This window comes from Poecilia latipinna, unplaced genomic scaffold (assembly GCF_001443285.1).
Source record: "Poecilia latipinna isolate Pla-1442-1.1 unplaced genomic scaffold, P_latipinna-1.0 Scaffold944, whole genome shotgun sequence".
Taxonomy (NCBI): Eukaryota; Metazoa; Chordata; class Actinopteri; order Cyprinodontiformes; family Poeciliidae; genus Poecilia; species Poecilia latipinna.
The window spans coordinates 27492-51712 of record NW_015113560.1 but is presented as its reverse complement, the minus strand read 5'-3'; the positions used below and the strand labels follow the sequence as shown (position 1 = coordinate 51712).

Genomic DNA, 24221 nt, shown 5'->3' with positions numbered 1-24221 from the left:
AATGCCGGAAAACAAGTTTTCCCCCCCTTTTTAAATGCCCCCAAAAAAAAAAAAAAAAAAAAATCTTTAAAGACCTATCTACTTCTCAGTGAGACGATAAATCACAGGGAGTTAATTAGTTAGTTTATAAATATACCAAAAAGTTGACTGCTGCACCTTGAGCAGCGATAGTTATTAAATCACGTTGCTATTACCCCAAATATAACTTTTAGAAAGCAAACCCAGACTCTACAAGTGTATCAATTGTTAGTTTTAAGGCTTTCCCTCGCCTGGAAGAGGCTCGGCGCGCCTGTGTTTACTTGCAAAAAGAAAAAGAAAAAAAAATACTCCAAGAGTCTCGAATTTTCATTACTATAATGGGAAACAATCTATGCGTAAAGTTTTAAAAATGTGTCACTAATAATATTTTTGTCGAGAGCTAAAAGTAAAAAGAAAATGTCAAAATTCTGCTCGCCGACACTAAATATTTATCCTCTTTTGTTTTCATTTTCTCAAAAGGCCTACTCTCCTCGTTCGAGAATTCAATTTTAGGTTTAATAATAATGAGATAAATTATTGAAGTTTGTTAGGACCCGATGCCACGTTTTTGCGTAAATTCTATTTCTGAATGCAGGTTGAGGTTCAAATACATTTTTTTGTATTTAGAAAAGTATTTTTTTTTTTTATTTCTTTCGCTTTGTGCGCTACACAGCGATCGTTCTCCCTACTGCAGCTAAAACTCGGTCAAGCCATCCTGGGTCAGTGTTATGGGGTATTTCAGGTTACAGAAAATATACGGGGATGTAGTAAAACAGTATGTGACCAACCTGAAGAAGGCCTGTCCGAGTATCTGGTGCAGTAGACCCAGGCTGGCCACAACATGGGCTGCGACATGGATGGGTTGGAACTGGCTTGGGAACTGTCTGAGTCTGAGCTTAGGCACTGGTCTCCGCTCTCCCCGCTCGGTTTCAGGGACTCCTCTGCGGCTTTCGCGGGCTTCTTGGGCCCGGTGACTGTGTGTGGAGTGGAGGTCCCCTCCGCTGGCACAGTGCTGCCCACCGGCTCAGTCTGAGGGGCGGCGGGGCTGCCGCGGCTCTCCCGCGACGCTGGGCTGCTCTCATCGCGGTGAGCGCCCACGTCCTTCTTGCGTCCGAAGTCCGGCCGGAGGATGTTGTCGATGAAAAAATTGGTGACCCGGTGCGGGATTTGCAGGTTCCCCGGCGCCTGTAGCAGGGGGAGGATGGCTCTATTGGATTCATCCGCGGACTCCTGTCGCTCCACCGCATCTCTGTTGCCGTGATCATTTTCTTCCATACTGATTCACTTTCCCCCACTTTATGCTCTTTAACCCCTTTGTCGCTCCCTCCGCAGCAAGAAATTTTGCGAAGAACTTTGAGGGAAATTACCCCCACCCCCCCAAAAAAACTGCACGGGTAAAATAAATAAATAAAACAACTCAGATACCAGTGAGTGCCTTGGACACCACGCAAAGCCTTGCCGTAGTGTCCTTTGAGAAAAGCATAATTTGTCTCATATATTCCCTTAAAATCGGGTTACAAGTGATATCTTAGAGCTAAAGCGCTTGCCATTTGCGCACCATCCAAATTTATACCACCATCCGATTTGTGCGTCCTCGGGAATGCCTACACCTAAACTAAACTAAGGGTAAATAAAGAGGCTCCTAAACTGATGCTCTAATACTCTCACTCTGGAGTTTTGTTCTTATTTTCAATGCGAGCCCCCCGAGTGACGTTCTCCCACCCTCCTCCCAGACACGTGCCTCTGACCAATAGAACGGCAGAAACTGGGCCACATGACACAGACTACGGAGCAGTCTACAAACGCCCCCCTCCTCGCCCTAGTAAAAGGGGAAGAGCCCTGAACATGTACGAGGAGGAAAGCCTAATTTGAATCCGGTGCATGCACACAGATACACCCAGTATTTCATGACATGTTGTACTTTATTTTTTCAGAACTTTGAGAAAATGTGCATTGTGAGTAGAAAAACAGAAACAACGGTAGGGTTGACATGTTCAGCCACGAGGATCCCCGGGGTTTAACAATCTCAATAACACACAAGGAAAATAGATTTTCATTTGTTTAATATGCCCCAGAACATACATGAATGATGCGAAGTTTAATTATGGTGACTTTTGTAGATGAAAAGTAGAAATACTCATCAGCTGATTAACAGTTGAAAATCTGCCTAAATCAAAACTAATTCTGCACCTGACCTATTTAGGGGGGGGGAATGCAACATATGCTGGTGTATCACGTAGAAGTGAGGTGCTGTTTGTTGAATTTAGGCCCACTTGTAACAGTTGTGATAAATTTAAGATGTTTATAGTTTAAACAAAACCGCTTCACATAAAGTCAGCTGGTGTGGATTATGCGTAAAAATCAACATTTGGAGATGAAGTAAAACAATATTGGATTTCTAAACCATCGTATCACTTATATTAACATTTACTAGATCATTGAACTTAACGACTTTTCTTTGTGTGTTTGTTTCCTGCAAAATAGCGTCACTTCATCTCATAATATGCAACTAAAAAAGCGTGATAATTACAGCACGATGACCAGAAGAGCCAACACTGATATGCTTTTAGTATTTTAAATGTGATTGCTTTCTCCTGCCGTGACGCCTGCGGTCGCCCCAGAACAGGGTCCATATCCCTTTAAAAGAAATCAGTGATGCAAACAAACTGTTTTGTGCGCGCCGCTCGGGATCCGGAGTCGCGCCAAAGACAAAACTTTGAGTAACTTTGCTGACCACCTCCAAAGCCGAGTTTTCTGTGCTTTTCTCCCCCAATCAGTGAGGGCGGACGGTGCTCATCTGGCATTTTGGAGCCGGGACTGTTTGCGTCAATAAGGAGGAATCTGCCGAAAGTGCGGCGGTGAGAGTGACTGAGTTGATTCTTTACTATCAAAATGCGTGCGTTGTGTTTTTCCACATCTTTTCCACTTTTATTTTTGTTTGCAAATTTGATTTGGGGAACGTGTATATTTTCTAAAATGCTACCTTGCGCTTGACATGTTTTGTGCTTACTTTGATGGATGTGATCTTATAGCATTGTTTTATTATTGCTTGAATGGTTTTTTTTTCTAATATTAGCTGTTTCTATTTGAAATTTTGGCATATGAAACTACTCTCGTTACATTTGGCTAGCTTTGCAGAAAAAACCCCGCATTTTATGCTTTCGCCTTTTTGATTGCTGCTTTGTTTATAAAGAGTACAGGTATTGTTTTTTGCAATTGTATTTTTTTTTAGCTTATTCTGGTCAAATCCCTAACTTATACGTGTCCAGTATTTAGTTTTTTAAAGAATATTAGAGCAATAGCTTCATTGTGAAGTTAAAAATGCATATCTTATTTCCGAGCCTAAACATTTGGATTTTGATTACCTGACCAAGACCCACCGCTTCTGTGCGTCTAGTCCAAACAGTGGCAAGTTGAGAGTGAAAGGTGTAATTAGACAGGCCACTCTCACGCTGCGATTGTTTCTCACTTGTGAGGGGAAGCGCAGATTAATGTTGAGCGCTAAATAAGCAGCAGACAATGGTTCCACAGACAGGCCGCTACCGCCTGGGCTTGGCCTCTAACCTCCCCAGCAAAAAACCAGGGGCGTCTGGAGGAAATGACACCATTGCAGCCTCTGAATTAGAATGGGGAGGCCTTTTGTGCATTACAATATATTACATATTATTCGACCAAGCCCCCCTAAAAGTCGTATTATCCCTGAAAAAGACCGAAAAACATTATAAAAAATATTGTTTATTAAAAAAAGAGACGAGTCTAGGACAGATAGTAAAGCTCGGGAAATTTTACAAGATTTTTGTTCCCGAAAAACAGGTAAAAATAGTCACTTTGATGCAATCATTCTTTTATATATTCATTTTTGGCAGGCAAGCATCCATCGTGGTCACTACTGTCCGCTTTGTTATAGGAAAAGTGAAAATTAACTGCGATATCATGTTTTTTTTTTTGTTTTGTTAAGATGCCCGCGTTTAATGGTATGCAGCAAAAATTACTATTTCACCAGTTTATGAAATTATAAGCTTTTTTTATTTTTTACTCGAGATGCAAGATTTTTGCAACTTGAGTCAATCCCTTAACCAGCCACTTTCCTGTATGGTTAAGGGATCGCAAATGAAACCCTTATTTCACTTTACCGCCTTTTAAGCTATAAACTGGTAAATATGTGGTAGCATTTTCTTATTTGGCTGAGGTGTTTCCTTACAGCTGTTTGGTTTTGTTAGGTACTTTGAATTAGGATTTTTGCTGTTTCATGCAAAACCACCCTGCAAATAAATAAATGTACGCCAACTCTGTTTTCATCATACCGGTTGCCTTTTTGCTCTCAAAAAGTGCAGTAAGGCTTCTATCTTTTGCATTCCACATAAATGTGCAATAAATAGTTAAAACATGTGCAGTTTGGGCAAAGGTTTTTGTTTAAAACTGGTTTTCTTGTTGTTTTGACTGTTAACGCTTTTAACAAAGAGCCATGCAGCTGTTGCTGTTGTGCAGAGGAAACCTAGTTCATGGAAACCAGTCATAGGCCTCGATGTCTGCAACGATTTCACATGTTGAACGCAAACAACACGTCCTTGCAGGCCCTGCAGCCGCTTAAATTTCTTGGTAGCTGCGCATGGAGCAAACCCATGCATTTAAAAAAAAATGTTTATTTTTATTTTTTTAAATAAACATAGTATTTACTAATCATACACTGAAATGCTTTGCTTGTTTCCATTCCAGAAGTCCACACTAACAAATACAACCTCTATTTGCACTGTTCCTGTATTTTCTTGTACAAAAATAAGAACAATAAGTTGGAATGTGTGCGTATATATATATATAATGTGCGCACGTATTTTACCTGTTTTTCATAGATTATTTTTCTAATTTTGTGAAGACAAAGCAACAAAGCTTAAACTTATATATCCCTGCATGCAGTCAATGTATATGGCAACATCCACATATAGCTCCACTCCCCCTCCCTCTTCCTGACTCGTGCACGCACGCGCACGTAGACACATCACCCCTCCCTACGCCTATAAATCAATCGCGCGCGTTGTGCGCATGTGCCCTGTCCTTGAGTTCCTATAACCTATTTCATTCCACACACACCCCCCACCCCGTCCTCCCCCCCCGCCTCCCCCGTATCTCTCCTGGTAGGATTGTCGTATACGTCAGTACTATGGAGTACTACAAAAGGTGACGCGCAGGAGGAGGATTTGTGAATGGACGCCGTGATGTGTGCCAGCTCACTGATCAGAGGGCGGTGGGACCTTCTGCAGATGCGGCCCCACCGTCCCCGTCCTCCCCCACCCCCCCATCCACCCATCCCTCCTTCTTCCCGGTCATCATCCTTGCCTCCAGATGAATGGGGGTCCCCTAAGATATCGGCTATGTCACCATCGCAGGGGTCGCACCAAATCCTCCAGCTTCCTGTGTCCTTTCAAAAACCTGAAAGCACGTCTGTTCTATTTGATGATCCTGTATGATTTTTTTTCCCTCCCTTTTTTCACTTTTTTTAAGGTCTGGAAGCCGGCTGCCCCCTGTTTTTTTTTATTTTATTTTCCTTCTTTTTTTCTTTTCTTATCCTGGGTCGCCCAAGAGCATGGCAGCCGACATAGAAAATATTAGAAGCTAAGAGTGGGTTAAAAGGCAGGATGTAGGAGTGGAAACAGAAACAAAAGTCAGTCGGTAACTGACTAAGATTTTTAAGCTGAGATTTACACCTGTTAAAATGTGAAAATAAGACAAAACAAATACGATCTGAAACTGAAGTTAAACATCGTAAAGCAATCCAGATGTTTGGAGTTCTATTCAGCAATTAATAATTGAATCTTATTGCATGGGTTCTCCAAATTGCCTAAATTATGATGACCCTTTTTTGACTAAATATTTGCCTTCACACGAATCATTTCCCCTTTTATTTATTCCTCGCACATTGCACTGCAGCTACATGATGTCTATATAATTTGTTTGTATTTTTTTTCTTCGTAATTTCATTGTGATTGCAGAGAAATCCTCTGGAGTCGCCACGCTGTGGACTTTGTATCTGTGGAATCTTCTGCTTTTAGCCCTTTATAGGTTTTAATAAGTCTTAATCCGTCTGATCGTTGTGGCGTAGATAAGTCTCATTTGAATTGAGATTGTTCTTTCTTCTTCTTCTTCTTTTACTTCTTCTCCTACTTCTCTCAACAGAAGCCTCAAACGGGGCTTAGCGCAAACAACTACCACCCTGAGCGCAATTAGGGCCTCAGCTAAATTAGATGAAGGCTAATTGAATGCAGCTGAGTTCCCATCAGCGAAGTCCTGAATGCTGCACGAATGTGGGCAACAATCCCCGTCTGAAGGTCAATAATTGCTTTTTTTAAGTGTAGGTGTTTATTTTGTGAGTGATCAAGTTATTGAAGGGTTCCACTCCTCTCCTTCATCGTTTTGGAAAGAAAGCGTGTCACAAACTAAAGTCACAGTTTTACAAACTAGCGTCAGCCGCTAGTTTGTATATAAAACTGTGACTTTATATATATATATATAGATAATATATATATATAAATAGAGAGAGAGAGAGAGAGTCATAAATAAAATTTGCACGAATGAAATTATACAGAACCCATAAGAATCAAAGTGGATTTCATGAATAAATTGCACCTAAATGAAAAGTATAAATATGTAAGTAAATAAAGTCTGTACACAAATAAAGACTGCTTGCAGTGAATTAATGCATAAGTAAATAAATTGTCCCGCATTTATTCCCCCCAAATAATGATCTGTCTTGTTTTATTTTTATAAGTCAAATGTACATTAAAATCTCCCGTCTTTTAACCCACATGCAACTTTCTAAACAACAAAGAAGTATTTCATGAATGTTTTGATGTTAAAATAAGATAATAATGCCGTTAAACGTTTGTTTTTATGTACATGGACGCACTTTTTTTTTTATCCTCTCCATTAGTATAATGCATATTCATATTCAAAGAGCAGCTACATGTCTGCGATGCTTAACTAGTGCCAGGCCCCTGGCTTGTCCCGTTGAACTACAGGTCTGCAGTTCTCACAGTGCGGAGGTTTTACTCCTGACACCAACGAATGCTCTGTCCGCAGTGGCTATTCCTGTACGTTTCCAGGCTTTACATTCCCATTCTATCCAGAACAAACAAGCCGCCATGCGATTGTTCCAGAGTTAGCTGGAGAGGAACAAAAAGAGTTAACTTGTCGACAATTATTTAAAAGAGAGATAAAAAAAGAAAAAGTTTGAAGAAAAGAGCGTGCAATGTCAAAAATCATCAAAGCAGCAGCACCTGTGCGCTGTAGTTTGCGTTCATCCCTCAAAAGTTGTGGATCTTCCACTCTCTTGTGCGGGCCAAATCTGGGATGTTTTGGATTTTTGACATGCCAGGGAGGGAGGAACAAGTGGGAGATGGACAGGTGGAAAGCACTTGCTGCAGAGTAAACACAGATTTCTTGCTCTGAGAGTTTAACCAGCCTCTACACAAGGAAAAATGCAATAACTGGAAATTCGCGTAAAGTTGACAGAGAGCCTGTTCGACTTTCTCCTGACGGGTGCACGCAATACAAAACAGAGTCAACGTTTGTCGCGCAGCTTGATGACTCCTGTTCTAAAAATCGCTCAAACACGAGCCTGCAAAAAAAAGCACAAAAATGAGACCCCGTAAGTGAGTTTTAAAAGTGTACCTGAAGTTGGAAAACATTTATGTAAACTTTAAAAAGCATTGCTTTATCTAGATTTTTTATTATTATTATTATTTTTTTTTTAAAGGTGAGAAAACAATTTAAGCTATGTCCTTGCGCTCAGCTCCCAGCTTTAATTATAGATAAAGGAGGTCAGCCAGGAGCGGTTACCCGACCCCTCTCCCTGTGTGGCACCGCGCCCTTTGCAGTCAAACTCGCCAAAATAGTGCCGGACTCCCCCGAAAGTGCCATGTGCGCCCAAGTTCCTTTCTCCCCTTCCCTCCCACGCTGCCGCACCTGAGTTGTTTTTACCCCCCACATCGCGGATATGTTGTGAATTTGTCACTTATCGGGAGCACGGGCTCGTCAGCACCGCAGCACTAACTTTCAGCCATGCCAACTCTGAACGTTTCTCAGCTGAGAGGCGCAAAGCACGTCTGCCCACACACACAGAGACTAATCAGTACATGGCAAACACTGACCTTTGTGGGTGAAGCTGCAAGCTTTAACTAGGTCATTAAGTGTCCATTGATTTACATTATTCAAAATGACAGCACATAGACTTATTGTGTAAGATTTACAAATATTTAGAATGTGCTCAGTTCTGACTTATAACTAATGCTAAATATGTATTTTACTGGGACTCATTTTGGGATAACCAACATAAGGTACTAATGCAAGGAATGGAAATGACAGAAAATATTTAAATAGAAATCTGTAGTGTGGTGTGAATTTATGTCCAACCCCTATATTCTCGTTCCCCACAAATAAAATCCTAAAAACAGCTTGTCCTAAAAATCCACCTTATCAAACGGAGTCCGCCTGTCATTGAGTTCATGTCAGTATACCTACTGCTGGTCCCTTACGACCTTGGAGGTTCATTAGACAGGCACTCGGATCCAAAACTTTTTTTTTTTTTTCTGCCAACGTACGAAACTTTAGTCCTGGTCTAAAATACCCAGAACACTGTCATCATGACTAAACACAGTAGTGGCAGCATTATAATGTGGGGATGCTTTTCTTTTGCAGTCAGTCCAAAAATACTGGAAGAAATCAATCCTGCCAGAGGCTGCAAAAGACTGCAGAATAAACATGTAGCCAGACCAAAGCATGTTCAAGAGTTAGAATGGTCCAGTCAAAGTCCTGACTAAAATTTGATTTCGAATATGTAAGGCTCAGATATTGTTGTTATCAAATGCTTCTCTGTCTAGATTGACTGAGCTTGAGCTATTTGGGCAACAATTCCAGTGTCTAAAAGATATCCTAAAAAATAACAGCAGCTGTAGTTACAGGAAAAGCAGTTCGACAAGGTGTTGGGAACTTAACATAAATGTATGGATGTAACACTTCTCAAGATATTTGAAAACCAAAAAAAAAAAAAAGAAAAAATCAAAAATCATGCATCCTTTTAATTTCTTTTTGCAATTGTCCTCTACTTTGTGTTGGTCTAGCACGTTAAATTCCAATAAAAAAACAACTTGTATCTCTTTTGTTCTTTGCTTTCTGATTTCCTCTCAAGTAAATTTTGAGCTTGTCGACCCGTGTTCTACTTTCAGCCTTTCTATCGTTGAGTTCCTAAAATTGGTCGACTTCGAGACAGATAGTGGAATGGATCTTGATTTATCCCATTAATTTTCAACGTCATTGGCCTGGCTGATATCGCAGAGTCCGATCTGTGTGCTGTGAGGTGCTCTAGGTGTGTTTAATTTACACTGGCAAGAATTTGCTTGGATGGCATGCATAATGTGGCATCACTACAGTTTTACGCTGTCATTTTTATTATTGTCCTGCAGAAGGAAGAGGAGGAAAGCAACATGGAGGTGGCTGAGCTTGCTGACTGAATTGATAAATCCTCCACTCCACCGTGATGATCACGACGATGGCTGTTTATCCTTTTAAAGTTGATGCTGTATCAGTGTTTTTTTTTGTTTGTTTATTTTTGGATAATTTACCATGGAGCAAAGCAGGAAAAGTGGGAATAATGGCCTCTAAACATGCTTTAATGGAAAAGAGGTGTGAACGTATCATTTACCCTGCAGACAGAGGTACACAGAGAAGCCAAAGAGTAGCCTGAGACTGCCATTTGAATGGGATCCGAGACGTAATTTGATCTAAAATGGAGTCCAGTCATTCACCCTCCTCCCTCTCTCCCATGGCATCAACTGTAATTCATTATTCCTGGCCGGCACAGGCAATGAGCGAGGGCAAAGGACAGGAGTGGACTCTGCTCTGGTGTAATGAAGACTCAGTAGACCTAAACGGCCCCCTTCCTCACTTTCCTCCCCTCTCTCCCTCCATCACTTATACATACACGCAATCTTTCATTATCTATCAGAGGGAGCAGCACATTAATGCTGCCGAAGACCTTTTGGTGGAGAAATAAGAGTGTGCAAGGATTTTCTCCACTCTCAATCTATTTCATTGACCTTTTCCATCATGCATGTAACTCGGCTTGCTCGCTGCAGCGCCAGTTAAATATTCCAACAATAATATTCCTGCTGCCACTTAATAATGCATCTTTTTCAAATGCAAAAATGTATGTCCATCAGACTTTAAGGAAATTATATATAAATCTTTTAAGTTATCAATGTGCTTTCTTCACTCGGACATGCAATTTTAACACTTTAGAGCTTATTTTCTCAGATTACAGAAGAGCACTCATTTTATGATTTATAAAGACAAAGAACACTTGCATTATCAAAAAAAAAAAAAATGTTGAAGAACTGCTGGTTTGAGAAAGCTTTTTAAGACATTTCAGTTCCTTGTCCCTCCACTAGGGGTCCACATATGTCTTGTCCAGACTGGCTGAGAGGAAAAATACTGTCATCTGGTGGTAACAGGAAAGACAATTTCTTCACTTTATTTGGAGGAAAAACTTCCTTATATGTAGTTTGTGCTTTATTGCAAAAACATCTTTAGATGTATTTTGAGAAGTTCTCAAAAGCACGGTGGGTTAAAAGAAAAATTGTAGAGTGGAAGGTTTTCAAGAAAAGGTCACAAATATGACTAAAGCTGATTTAAAGCATTTTTTAAATTAACTTACTTTTTAAAACTTACTTGAAGTGACTTAGAATGCACACTTAATAATGTGTGAGTTGTAAGAGTTGAGTTGTTTTCCACATCTTTTATATATGTTTAGATAAAACATGTTTTATATAAATATGAAAGTATGCCTACGGAGTTTAGTACACACGTTCTGGATACTTAGTTTTTACTTTACCCCAAACTAGATGTGACACAAGGGAGAGAAAAAAAAAAATTAAGCTGGGGAAAAAAAAAAAAAAAAAAAAAAAAAAAAACTTCACTTTTTAATGTATCACCACACCATGCCACTTTATTTCTAAAACACTTAAAATACGACATAGCAGCTGGTCGAAGTGCTGCACAAAAATAAAACAACAATAAAACAATATGATAATTACGAGAAAACAGAACAAATATTACAACTACTTGTGTTAATATCTGTTAAACTCTGAGCAATTTAAATGACTTTGTGTGGAGGAGAAACATTGGATCTGCTGATAATTTTTTATATTATGAAATGTGTACACCGTCATTTTATCATAAAAACAGCAACTGAAGAGATTCTTATTTACACATTGTTTTCATTAAGAACCTTTTAAATATCCCTATGTATTTGCTTTTATTTGTGTCACTTTGTTTTTCTTTATTTTAAACAGTTTTATATATTTTTTTAGTCATGAAACACTGGTAGTTTCACATGGGAAAGCTGCTAAGTAATATTTATAGATTTCAATAATTCCTTAATCAAAGCTACTTAGTAAAAATGAGCAATATATATGTTGTGTATTAATTATTATTACAATTGTATTTGGAATCATCATCGTCCTGCCAAAACACCCAGCTGTGTCCAAGGTTCAACCATCGGAGTCGAAGCCTCACTGTCACAGGAAATGAAATTGGTCGGGTGTAACCCAGGACCCTGAAAGCAGATAAAGATGATGGAACACCACTGTCAGGGATTACAATAATGGGAGTTTAACATTACCACTGACTGAGAAGAAGCAAGCCAAAGAATAACCACCTGTTGCAATATAGACACCTCTAAGGTCAACTAAGAGCAGCTGTCCACACGAATAAGTCAAATAGTTTCTGGAGAAGCTTGTGTTTTTAATTGAATGACATAATGATTGGACTATTTGGCCACTAAGAAAAAATATTTTCACGTGTCGAGCTCGGTTGTGGTAGGGTTATTCTGCGGTTCTGTTAAGCTTTCTGTGACCACAAGAGGGAATTGTGAATCATAATTGCTAGCAATATATCAAAACTGGCTTTGGATATAGCATGAAATCAAGAGGTCAAATGTCCAAGAATTTCAGCTGTTTAGTTTTGCAATAACTTGTTATAGAACATTCAACTAAATATTAGCAGGGGTGCGAGGTTATATTTAAACCTGTGTAACACAATAAATTGATAGTTTTCTTTTACAACCATTGAAGTTGTATGTTGCGCTCCTCCAAAAGTAGAGGAGTTCAAACCAATCATTCAAAGCCCAAAAGCAATGTCCAATTCATGTAAACTTCCGTCTTCTTTTTCTTCGTTTTCTTTTTACACATTTGTACGTTTTTGTTCATTTATGCGTTGCATGGTGGATGTTTCTATCTTGTTGCTGCTTTATTGCAACTCCTTCCTCTCCAATCAATAAAGATTGATCTCACCTCAGCTGGGGCCATCTGGATGAGAGAGACCGTTCGACCTAAATGACTCCATTCCGTATTTGTTTCAAAACAGTAGTTTTTTTTTTTTTAAGACGTAAAAGTGAAGTGTGAAATAAAACAGTCAAAAGTAGATCTAGATTCAGAGCTCTCCTGTTTTTTGTTTTTTTTTTGGGGGGGGGTTTAAAGCCACCAGAATGCAGCTCGGGTCGGTGTTTGTCTGCCAGGACAGAGCTAGAGAGGGGCAAACCGATAGATCAGATTGGGGCCCAGCCTGGCCCGTCTCAGTGCCCTGGAGGAAGGATTGAGCTTATGAGTGAGAGGGGGTAGGGTGGTGGTGCTGTTGGCAGAGAGGAGGTGCCTTAATGGAGTCTTTCAGTTTGCTGTGGCTGTAAATGAAAAGAGGCTGAAAGTCAGCCAATTACCATTCCTTAGAGGAGGGAGAGAGGGCATGTGGCGCTGGATCATTGCCACATATATATATTTCTATATAGATATATCTATATCTACATATAGATATCTATGTATATCTATACCTATACATATCTATCTATCTATCTATCTATCTATCTATCTATCTATCTATCTATCTATCTATCTATCTATCTATCTATCTATATATCTATCTATCTATATATATATATCTATATATATATATATATATATATATATATATATATATATATATATATATACACACACACAGACAGACAGACATACATACATAGATAGATAGACAGAGGGTTTATTCAGACTAGCCTCCAGACATTGGCTGTTCTCCCAGAAATTTTCCCCCAGTGCAAAAGGTTAACTGTCAGTCCCCCACTAGGTATAAATAGAAGGCTGCCCTGCAGAAAGGCGTGTTCTGGGATGGGGCAGACAGACAGAGGCAGGAAGAGCAGGAGGGGCAGTCTCTTATGATCCCAGTGACACACAAGTGGGAGGGCAGCAGTTTCAGGTCTATTTGGCTCATTGGTGATGGTCCCACAAAGAAGAGGAAGGAGAAGGAAGATGCAGCCAAAGACATCATGGTGGCTTTGGGGACTGACAGAGCGCAGGGACAAAAGAGCGTCTTCATCCATTGAGCTTCGCCGTGGCAGCAGAGACAGTCACCAGCTCCCCAGACAGCTTAATTCTGATATAGTCTGAGACTTCAATAAATTCAAGGGGCTATAGTAAACGCTGTTTGGGTTAGTTGTGTTTTCACCAACAATGGAAGAGATGTTGTTTTTTTGTCTTTTAACTTTTATTTCAGAAACTGTTTAAAATCAGTGAGTTGCAAACTATAACTGTTTTATATAGCTTTTCACTAACGGGATTCAATGAAATCTTCCCTGTGTAACATTTGTGGTGAAAATGGTTCCATTGTTCCGAAGGACAAGATGTGTTTTTCCTAACTTGTGAAATTGAAACTAAAAAAACTTTGATGTGCAAGCAAAAACTCTAGCATAGCTGCTCTATAAGGAGAAGGATGTGATTTTTGATTGTTTCTATGAAAAACAGAATAGTGTAAAGAGCCTGAAGTCTTTTGCCGTTTTCCTTCATGAAGCTGCAACCGTCTTTCTTTTATCAACTCTGGCCAAGTTCCCTTTTATGACGCTACCACCACCGTGTTACATTGAAATTTTTTTTTTACCAAACACGTATGCAAAGAAAAACGTTCAGGTTTGGTCTCATGTGACTAAATCTCCTTCCTCCACTTTCTGTGGAGGAAGGAGATTTTCTCAATTTTCAAGCTTAACTGGCACTGAAAGTGGTGATTAAGTTGGAAAGACAAATAGATAATTTTACAACAATACAAATTAATATTTTACTTCATTTTAAAGAATCAACTGGTGTTTTTTTTTTTTTTTACATAAAAAATGTACTCAGATCACTATTTAAGAAAATAATCTGATGTAAAACTCAATTAGGCAGTTGTTTTGAATAAAGAGCAAAGTGGTGTGTATAATTTGTAGAACCAGAATTATTAGTCAGTATCTGCATCATACAAGAAATCATCCGAGCATGTTAAGATTATTGCACAAAAATGTCTTTTGCATTCCTGGTTCATGTGTGTGATTTTATATGTCTATCATGTTCGAAATAAATAAATAAAAATAATAATCATGACTTTTCACTTATGTTATCAGACTTTTTTTCTTAAATCATTGGGTGAAAACTGCATTTTCTATATACTTTGATTTTCAGTATTAAACATTATTTAAATATAAAAGAAATCATTCTTTCATCCCTTCATGATTCTAATGACAACACAGATATTGTCAGTTTTTTTTTTTTTATTTTTCACTTGAACTCAAGGGAGCAAAAAAAACATACATCACTCAAATTTAAGACAGAATTAAAACACATCAAAACAAGGTGATATGCTGCATCAGAAGGAAAAAAAAATACAATAAATAAAGCTTCCTCTCTTGTTTAGCATACCTGAATGAATGCAGACTCCACTTGGAGCGGTCTGCCACCGAACACATTTCAAAAAATATATATATCAGGTATCCTTAGATAATGCTACACAATGAACTTCAATCGATGGTTTGACACAACATAGAATTTTTTTTATTTTTATCTCGTCTGGTGAGAGTCATTGGCGTTGACTCCAAAGGCATGAAATCTGACAAAAAAAAACAAAACGACGTTATTGCTTTTTTTTTTTTGTTTTTCTCCAATCAACTCACACTGCATGTACATAGATCATTTCTAAGCCTTTTGTCAAGAATAATAATAAATAAGAATGATCGGCTCATGTGTGGTGTGATTGCACTTAATCCTCTTGACCCCTAAACACTAAACATACTGTCGGTCTAGTGTGGCAATACCTGTGTGATTACATCGGCAGAATGTTTTACACGTACAAGCACTAATGACAATATCTCTACACAAAAGGAGGAAACTAAACCCTTATAGTGACAAAAGCACTAAATTCTATAAAACACAGGCAATCACAGATTGCAAATCTTAAGTAATAATGTCTCGCCCACACATTTGATCGGTGCATGTTCCCAAACTGTTGAAGTGAGTTTTTTTCAAGATGTGACTGGGAAAATGAGTGTGATCACATGATTCTACGAGACATCTAGCTCCTAAAGGTTATATACTTCTTTCCTTTCAACTACAATCCTGTTTTTTTTTTTTTTTTGTTGCCCGGATCTAAAACAGTAGAAAATACAGTCTGTAAAAAAATAGATATTGTACTGACAACCAATTGTAAGTCAATATTGTACTTTTTTTTTTTTTTTTTTTACAAGCAAAACATAAAATCAAAGAAGAGGCTGTCAAGTTTTGCATGAGGTGCCCCAAATGTCTTACAGTGTACCTCTTAAACACAAACGCATGTGCTTATACTCACTTAGTATAGAGTATTCTGAACAATGGCACTTTTTACATACCACCATTTTGCTTTTCATTTCAACTATCTACATAAACCAACACTCTGGGAAACCATTTGCTTTCCTCTGAAATCCTGAAAACAAATGCACAAAGCTCATCTTCATTTTTACTGGAACTAACCAAGCAACAAACCCATTTTGCCATTTGCAGAAAAGCTAAGCATTTTTGTTTTTTGCTCCCCAAGTTCAAAGCGCAATTTCCAAATAAGAAACTCTTAGAAAAGTCCAGCTGCAGATCTGCAACCCTGCGAGGTCTGATGCAAGAAATAAGCAATCCTGCAACTATTTACTCATATCGCATCTAATCTGCAGGGCCTCGTATAAAAACTTTGCTCCAACTTTGATGAGGTGAGGGAACTGGAGCTTATAAATTGCATTTACAATTAGGAGGCTCTTGAAAATTTAAAGCAAGTCTAAATTAACTGTACATTAAAATTCACCTTTGAGAAATCGTATTTTTTACTTACACAATCTCAAGTAGTTCAGCTAAAGTTAAAATTTGAAAGAAAGCAAATAATTTCCCAAACTGTTCCTCAAGAACCGAAGAGTCTAAATCTGTATCCCACATGCGTCTGCTAGTTTAGTGAAAACTTTCTAAAAATAAATACTTTAATTTGGTTTGATGGGGAACATGCAATACCGCTGAATACATTTCTATGAAAGAGTGAAGACAGGCGTGTCCCCACTCAGACTAAATTTCCCTTTTATGACCATATTTCAGTCAGGTTAAAAAAAACAAAAAACAAAACCCCAAGAAAATCTCAAGACATCTTTGCAAAATCGTCAAGTCTTTTCTGCTAAGACCATACTACATCCACACTCAAACACTCGCGCACACAGGAGTCCACTTCATGAAACAAAATCATTGTGTGTCCATTTGTCACATGAGACAAAGCAGAACAAAATCAAAACAAGGCCAAGTCCATCCTCCAGTTCAGTGCGAAGGATGCCTTAATGCTAATGGAGGACATCGAGAATGGCGATTCATTTGGCTGCAAGAAGATTCGAAGGGCATGGCACGTTAGCGGATGGGGCAGAATTGACCTGTACTTTGTTATTAGAACAAAGGATGGAGTCAAAAACAAGGAGTCGGTTTTTCTCAGGTTATCCTTCTCATTCTTCCTTTCTCGTTAATCCATTTCTGCTTAAAATGTTCTTCGCTTAAGGTCTTCCTCTATAGCACTTGTGCAGTTCACGGTTCAGTCCATGTGGGGTTTCTCAACGCCACCCTGAGGAAAGACAAAGGTGAAAGCAATCAGCTGAGAAGAAGAACACAAACTCAAATACACGAGTAGAGACATTGAATTGCATCGAAGTCTATGACTAATGTCAATTTTCAGTCATAGGCTAATGTGCGTTTGGCTTGCAAAATTATATGTATGAGTTTTCCATTAAAATATACAGGGCTAAAGGATAATGTAATATTTTAGAACTTTACAGTCTGGTTATATATTAACAGAAAAATAGGTATGATCCCCCGAGAAGTGCTGGGTTCTTAATTTCATTAAAGATCAAAACCAAAATTCCTGAAAAATAAATGGGTTTTATATTCAATAATATAATGTTGACATACTTTTAATTTGGATTTGACTGACAACCAGCAAATAAATGCACTATTAACTCTAAAACTATAGTGAAAACAGCAGTCCTTAATTGATTGCATGTGGGAAAATTCTGCTAAAATGTTTTTTTCCACCATAACAGGCTTACATATGAATCTTAATAAAGATGCTCTGAAAACAACAACAAAAAAAATGGTGGCGCATAAAACAACAACTTAATTCGCCCCCTGATCCTTAGCCGAAGCACCAGAAGGAGGAAAAGGGGAAAAAAAAAAAAAAAAAAAAAAACAGCAAACAAAACCCCCACGTTCAGACTTGTGCCAGCATTCCACAGGCCTCATCGCAAACAAAAACAACAAGCAGCGAATGACCCTCTGGTCAGCCGAGTCCTGACTAGCTCTCAGCGCCTCGCAGCGACTGTGAAAAACAAGAGCTCTTAATCTGCTTTCACGCTCTCGCTGAGTCAAACTGAGGGAGTGACGGGACTCTTACTTTACAGACAGAATGAGGTGAGGCTTCCAGGCACAAGCTTAATGAAGACATCAAAGCTGACTTGATGGGATAATTATGACAGAAAAGCAAGGGGACTGGGGGGGAGGAGGGGGGGAAGCATGCAATTTATTTGCAAGCTCTGTGGCTCTGCTATATAAGTGCTAAAAAAGTATATGTAATGAATAGGAGCCCTTTTAAAGTCTTTATTTTTATTAATAAGTGGTATGGAAGTTGATGGAGATAAATGGAGTGGAGTTATTCTGAGCAAATACAGCAGAATAAAAGAGATCTCAGAATTTCAGCTTGGCAGTCAACATCAAGTCAATTATGTGACGTATTCCACTAAAACATCTGGAGCGAAAACTACTTTGACAACCAAGTGGCCTCTGATTGGTCAATGGGAATGATACAGATAATCAATAGCAGAAACAAAGGGTTTTCATACTTTTATCAAAGGCAGCTTTATTGCTGCCTTTGATAAAAGTATGAAAGTTTAAGAACCAACATTCTTAAACTGTGTGATGTAAATGTTACGTTAGGCATCAGTTTGCAAGTTTAACCTTTCGTACAGAATTAAAAACCCAAAAGAAAAGGCAGCAAACGTTACCATGGCCAGTTGCCGTCCGATGTTGCCCACAGTGACACCGCCTGAGAAGAATATGCAGGGGAGCCAGGAGCGCACATACAGGAAGTCTGGAGATGTGTACCTGAAAAAAGAGGAATAAAGCGGATTATTAAATAACTGTAAAGGTTTTTAGAAAAACTTAGATTTTATAACTGAGCAGTTCTGGATTTAAAGTGCATACAAATTGCAGTAAAACAGTCCACAAACTTTTTTTTTCTTCCTTTTTTGGCTAAATTTGATAAGCAGATTGTGGCAGTTAAGTATAAAATGTTTCGAAATTGCGATTACCTAACTATAATGCCTCCTACAGTTTAGGTTTCAGAAAATGTTGTTGATGGAGGATTTTAGTTAATGTCTGAAATCCCTATTTGAGGCTAAACGTTAAATATGCACTTTTACAAATTTACAGAGGGGCTAGAAAATTCTTAAACTAGAAGTTTGATTTTAATGACATAGATACATAGTTTTAAGTCAGTTTCACTAGCAGATTTATGTGAGCGAAAACTGTTTGACTCACTGATAAACTCCGTTGTAGACCAGCAGCTGTGTGATGACGGTAGCCAGGAAGGCGGTGGTGATGCCCAAGCCAAAGCCACTTCTGGAGCGGTCAAATGTCCACCACAGGCCCAAAGACAAGGCGGCCAGGGTCAGGGAGAGCTGCACATTGTTGGCGAAATCTAGTTTCTGGGTTAGAGTAAGTTAAGGGCAAAGTCGAACGGATTGGCGTCAGAACGGGAGGATGTGTAGGACTGTGATCTCAAGCAAATATTTGTCTGGCCGATTGTGACCGAGTTCCATCAATAACAAATGTAAAAGTCGGTCATTGTGTCCAAACCGTATCCTCTGGAGGAATTTACTACAACTTCTGAGAAGAACTTAGTTTGGGAATCAGCACTTTGAGAAAGGATACAACACTTGCATGGTTGATTCCGACAAACACTGCGATACATCTCATCACACTGGCCCACTCTCTCTTGAACTTGTGCGGCTCCCCCAAATGGCTGTCGAGGCAGGGATAGAGAAGGCCGATAACAGCTGCAACAAATAGAAAAGAGGAACAAACAGGCCTGAATTATACAAGATAAGCAGAAAATTGTGTGACCCACAGTGAGCCAATCCTGAGAAAGCTGTGAAAGATTATTTGCTGAACATGTTTTTTTTTTTACTTAGTGACTCATTTGCACTCATGCAGAGCACTGTGAAAGTATTCAAATCTTTTAACTTTTATATTGTAGCCTGTAATGTATTTTATTAAGATTTTATTACAAAGAGCAATACAAATTGGAGGATAATTGTGAAGGAAAACAAGACCTAGTTTTTCAAAATATCTGAAATATCCGAACTTCAATATCTTCCTTCATTTGTCAGAGCGCAACAAAATACATTGAAATTTGTAGCTAAAACGTGCCAAAAATATCAAGTTTGAACTTCACCATTTCTGTGGTTAAAAACTGAACAAAATTCATTTCATTATACTTACACACTGTTTCAAGAAGAATAAAAAGACACAAATTAGGAAATGACAGATAGAGTTAAGAAAAGAATGAAATACACAAGGAAGAAAGTGAGGAAAGAAAACAAAAACAAAGGACCAAATGAAGGCAGGAAATAAGGACAACTTTTCAGCAACACGATAGGAACTCACGCGACGTAAGCAACACGTGAAATAAACAATACTTTTAAAGATTTTATCAGGTTATGTAGAAAACCTGCTAACATGTCGCTGCACACTGCCTGACAGCTGGCTAAAAGAAGGCTCTTGCACTTTTACCTCACAAAACAAACATCTGGTGCTAGGGAAATATTTGTAAACTAAACTAACTGGATTAACATGAATCCTGGATGTCCAGGTAAGGCGTTCTGGAAACCAGTGTTGACAATCTACAAGTTCTGTGAGTCCATCAAATTAACTAGCTAATATAGTTGTCTTATGTGTGTGGATCTATATAAAAAAATAATACTGAAAGTTTGTTATGATTACCCTGAAAACTGCCAGTAAATCTAGCTGATATTTATTTTCCGTTTTGTCTTAGGTTTGTGTACTAAAACCAAAATGACACCAAATATATATTTAATATAAATTTAATATAGCCGTCTTAATTAATAGCTTACTGTTAAGCATCTAGCCCAAGGCTGGTCCTAATTAACTAGTTCACACAAAGGGAATCTGGAAATCTCCAACATAAAACCACCTGTGCATTTCTTTATGTTACAAACTCAGCCTAATTTATAATAACAACCTTTTACAGCATAGAAGACTTAACATTTATTAAAATAGATATGTGTAGCTAAAATATGTTAAGGAAAATTTGTTTAATTTATTTCTGCTTGTTATTTTAGATCACATAACCCAATGTATAACTGTTTTAATGGCTTTTATTTAATTCAATGCAGTACACAGTAGCTGCCTTTTCCTCTAATTTTGTGAAAGGAAATACAAAAATCCCTTTCAAGGAACTATACAGTTAAATAAAAGACAAAAAAAAAATCAACATCATTTTTTGTTTCATTTCTCTTTCTGCCTCGCAGCACATGGGGGGAGGAGCCTAACACGGATGTGTCCGGGGTTTTCAGGGAGGGCCTTCAACTCACCCGTTATGACATCAACCAATGAGCGCACACCTCACGTAGTGAGCAGCCAATCAGAAGGCAGGCATCTCTATTACGCGTCTATACTCAGGTTTTTTGATAACAAGCTGGCTGACATACCAAATTTAGACTGTAGCTTGTGAATGATAACCTTATGTATCTGCAAGGAAATGAACAACAGAAGGAAGCGCCCTACTTGCTTAATACATTATTAGTTTAAAGGCTAATGTGTCATTTTGTCCATAAGTTAGCAACCACTGACACACGGTAGGAAAGTGTTTTATAAAGTGAATGGCCACTCACCAGCTCCTGTCCCGCAGCATGGCGGGATCCACCAGGCAGATGACAACAGAGTTGTCATCACCTCTTCGGGAAACAGAGTGACATTTCTCTGTATCTGCAGCAAGTTGAGCACCAGCGCCAGAAATGCCCCCACTGTGAAGAGGACCAGACCCCTTCGGATGAGGTTGGCGGTGCGGACGTCGTGCAGGGAGCCGTAGGCGCTGCCAAGCATCGCGGTGATGATGGACATCATCTCTTCAGCTTTGGAAGCGAACCAGTTCGCTCCGGACGAATGCTTGGTCTCAGCCTTCGGTGAACAAGAGCAGCTCCAGCAGTGGTCTTCTAGTCTGGGCATTTGGCACTTTTGCTCTATTTGTCATAAAGAAATAAGTCTTATTAGGGTGATGCTGAAAAAAAAGAAAGAAAAGGATTGAAGTGAGAAGAGTCAGGATTCTAGCCCCCTTACCTTGCTCTCTAGACGGTTTCTGAGTCTGATTCAAATAGAAACCTCCACGCCTGCTCATGCAGCCAGGATCCCCCCCGCTTTGTTTTCCTGCTCTCTACAACAGTCACACGAATGACGTTGTTCTGTTCATATCTTCTTCGGTAAACACACCGTGCTGCTTCATTCAGCGAGTAAAGAAGGGCTGATCGTACCAACAAGAACAGCAGCTTCCTCTGCAGAAAACAATCTCAGCTGTGTCGGGTGAGAGTCGGCAGCCAATCGGAGCGCGGCGGCTGATATGACGTGACGCCTCTGCCCCGCCCCCTTCGTCCGGTGCAGACAGACGCCCAGAGATTAGGTGGTTCTGGGACAGAAGTGAAAGTAGAAACAATACTTTTAAAACCTTGACTTCCAAAGAGAGGCATTCATCAAAAACTTTGCTGTGTTTCACAATCGGACGATAACCAGCAGGGCTCATTTTTACCTATTTAGTCGTAGTTTAACGACAAAAATATATTTTAGTTTTGGTTCCAATTTAGGAATTTCTTATATTTTTATGATAAAAAATTACAGTCAATTTTAGGTCATGTCTAAAATCGCACCTGGCAGTTTGCTGGTGGTGGACCCATGTGGAAGTGGCACTCTGTTGCCTTATAAGGGCTGAGCTGCAGTGCCCCAGTTCCTGGGGCACTTATTTTGAACCACCTCCAGAGCAGTTCCCTAATTTCTTTACTCCAGGTATCATGGCCTTTCTTCATCAAGGACGAAATCTTGAATTATTGGCCAGAGACCTCAACAGAATTATTAGGGTAATAGCTACCCAAACCTCTCCAACCCTATTGTGGGTGGTGATACCATGGATGCACACAGTTCCCTAAATATTCCCTGAAGGTTCTCTGAAGGATAAGTTCAACATCACAGTGCGACCTTCTGAAGTATCAGGTGAGCCGTTCTTTTTGCAACTGTTATCTTCAAAGGACCTTCGGGGCAATGTTTCATGAATGTTTCCTAAAAGTTACAGCAATTTTCACAATGCAACATCAAAGTATTTTAAATTATAATATAATATAACTGGAAAAAAATAGATACATGAAAATATGTTTACCAAGCAGCTAATGATCCCGTTGGGATGGAGAAGGTGACGGAATCCTTAGTTCTTACTTTAAACACAAACTTGCCAGGTTAGCTCTCATTTCATTCACAGGTACTCTTATATATAGGCGGGCACTGGTTAATGGGGTTAGTGGCACAGCTTTTTTTACTTCTCTGTTTTTCACATGGTGCAGGAGTTATTGAACTTTGAGTCAGTCTGCAGGAGGTGTGGCTTAGGGGTGTGTGGAGTTCTATCACGTTTGTCTGTGATTTTGTTATTTGCAGGAGGGTCAATGACCGCCATCTGAGGATCGACAACAACACAGATACGTGTTTTTGTGGTGATGTACCTACCTCGCTCCAGAGACAGCAAAACATACATACACAAACTTTGTGCTAAAATCAACCAGACAACACGTACATGCACGGATATTTCTTTGCCTGTAGATGTGTGTATTATATGTAACACTGATATTAAAATGCTAAAAAAACAAAACAAAAAAAACAACAAAAAAAAACATTTAGATGAATACAATCCTCACTTCTTTGATGATGTCCTATCAGTTGACTATCCAGGTGGATGTCAAATTAGTGATTAAAAAATAATTCAAATTTCTTTATGCTAGCTTTTGGCACTTTATGAAAAATAATTATGTATTTAAATCAACAGAGTGGCAAGTCACTTTTTTTACCTATAGCAAATGAAAGACACAAATACAGAGAGCAAATCATTTTAGATTGTTTGCATATTTCTTATGGCTTCTCATGTCTTATGGAAATACATTTGTAAAATAAGCTTTTTTTTTTTTTACTTTGGATTCAAAACTAGTCTGGATACAGCAAAGACTTGTATCCTCCCTTCGGGCCAGTTACAACAAAAGTACAATCTTGTTTTTATTGATGTTTCCTTCATAGTTTCCCTATTAGGTGGTGCATGAGATATAAGAGAAAGTAAGCAACTAGCAAATTAAATCATGAAATGGAAAAAAAAACAAAAAACAAAATACATGAAGTCATTTTCTGACTCACAGACCAATAACTCACAAGGGAGACTATTATTAGGTACAGCTTGCTAGTACTGGGTAGCCGCTGGCTGCTGAGGCCACTGGAGCAGTTGTGCTAAAGAAACAAACCAGATGATTTGAGTTTTGTAACAAGATGGGTTATCCTCCTAAAAGTAGGCATCAGCTGATGGATACATTACCGTTACATTGGTTCTATTACGAACCAATGGCTGGTTTTCGAATCCTTCTTGATTCGAAAACCAGCAGGTGATCTTCATCGTGTCTAGATGACTGAACACATTGACCTGGCTCAGTTGTGTCAAGCAGTTGAACAGGTGTACCTTTTAATGTGCCTGGCGAGTGTAGAGAGCTTCTGAATTCAGTT

General features: G+C 38.9%; 2 protein-coding genes and 3 long non-coding RNA genes across 5 annotated transcripts in view; 2 read left to right on the top strand and 3 right to left on the bottom strand.

The window, feature by feature from the left end:
- Positions 1–4782, bottom strand: part of en2a (engrailed homeobox 2a) — a 10457-nt gene extending 5675 nt beyond the window's left edge. The window contains exon 1 of the mRNA XM_015049383.1: positions 807–4782. Coding sequence (XP_014904869.1) covers positions 807–1293 — 487 coding nt within the window. The 5' untranslated portion in view covers positions 1294–4782. The remainder of the gene's footprint in view (positions 1–806) is intronic.
- A 779-nt stretch (positions 4783–5561) lies between these two features.
- LOC106957860 (uncharacterized) lies at positions 5562–7377 on the bottom strand. The gene is made up of 2 exons (XR_001427042.1): positions 7290–7377; positions 5562–7175 (listed from the first exon to the last, which is right to left on the bottom strand). It is a non-coding gene; the product is annotated as an uncharacterized LOC106957860 (long non-coding RNA).
- Positions 7173–10951, top strand: LOC106957859 (uncharacterized). Its single transcript, XR_001427041.1, has 2 exons — positions 7173–9376; positions 9474–10951. It is a non-coding gene; the product is annotated as an uncharacterized LOC106957859 (long non-coding RNA).
- Positions 10952–15384: 4433 nt separating this feature from the next.
- Positions 15385–22941, bottom strand: insig1 (insulin induced gene 1). Its single transcript, XM_015049389.1, has 7 exons — positions 22846–22941; positions 21762–22104; positions 21317–21664; positions 19335–19459; positions 18942–19108; positions 18407–18506; positions 15385–16974 (listed from the first exon to the last, which is right to left on the bottom strand). The coding sequence occupies exons 2-7, from the start codon at positions 21817–21819 to the stop codon at positions 16945–16947; spliced, it is 828 nt and encodes a 275-aa protein (XP_014904875.1). The 5' UTR covers positions 21820–22104; positions 22846–22941; the 3' UTR covers positions 15385–16944.
- On the top strand, positions 16981–17571 carry LOC106957866 (uncharacterized). Its single transcript, XR_001427043.1, has 2 exons — positions 16981–17212; positions 17450–17571. It is a non-coding gene; the product is annotated as an uncharacterized LOC106957866 (long non-coding RNA).
- Positions 22942–24221: the final 1280 nt, after the last annotated feature.

Excerpts from the sequence above, each read along its gene's own strand:
- insig1 (XM_015049389.1), bottom strand. The coding sequence starts at position 21,819 with ATGAGCAGGCGTGGAGGTTTCTATTTGAATCAGACTCAGAAACCGTCT. Across the intron at positions 21,665-21,761 it reads GAAACCGTCTAGAGAGCAAG|AGCAAAAGTGCCAAATGCCC; the intron begins GTAAGGGGGCTA and ends TATGACAAATAG. Across the intron at positions 19,109-19,334 it reads GAATCAACCATGCAAGTGTT|AAACTAGATTTCGCCAACAA; the intron begins GTATCCTTTCTC and ends ACTCTAACCCAG.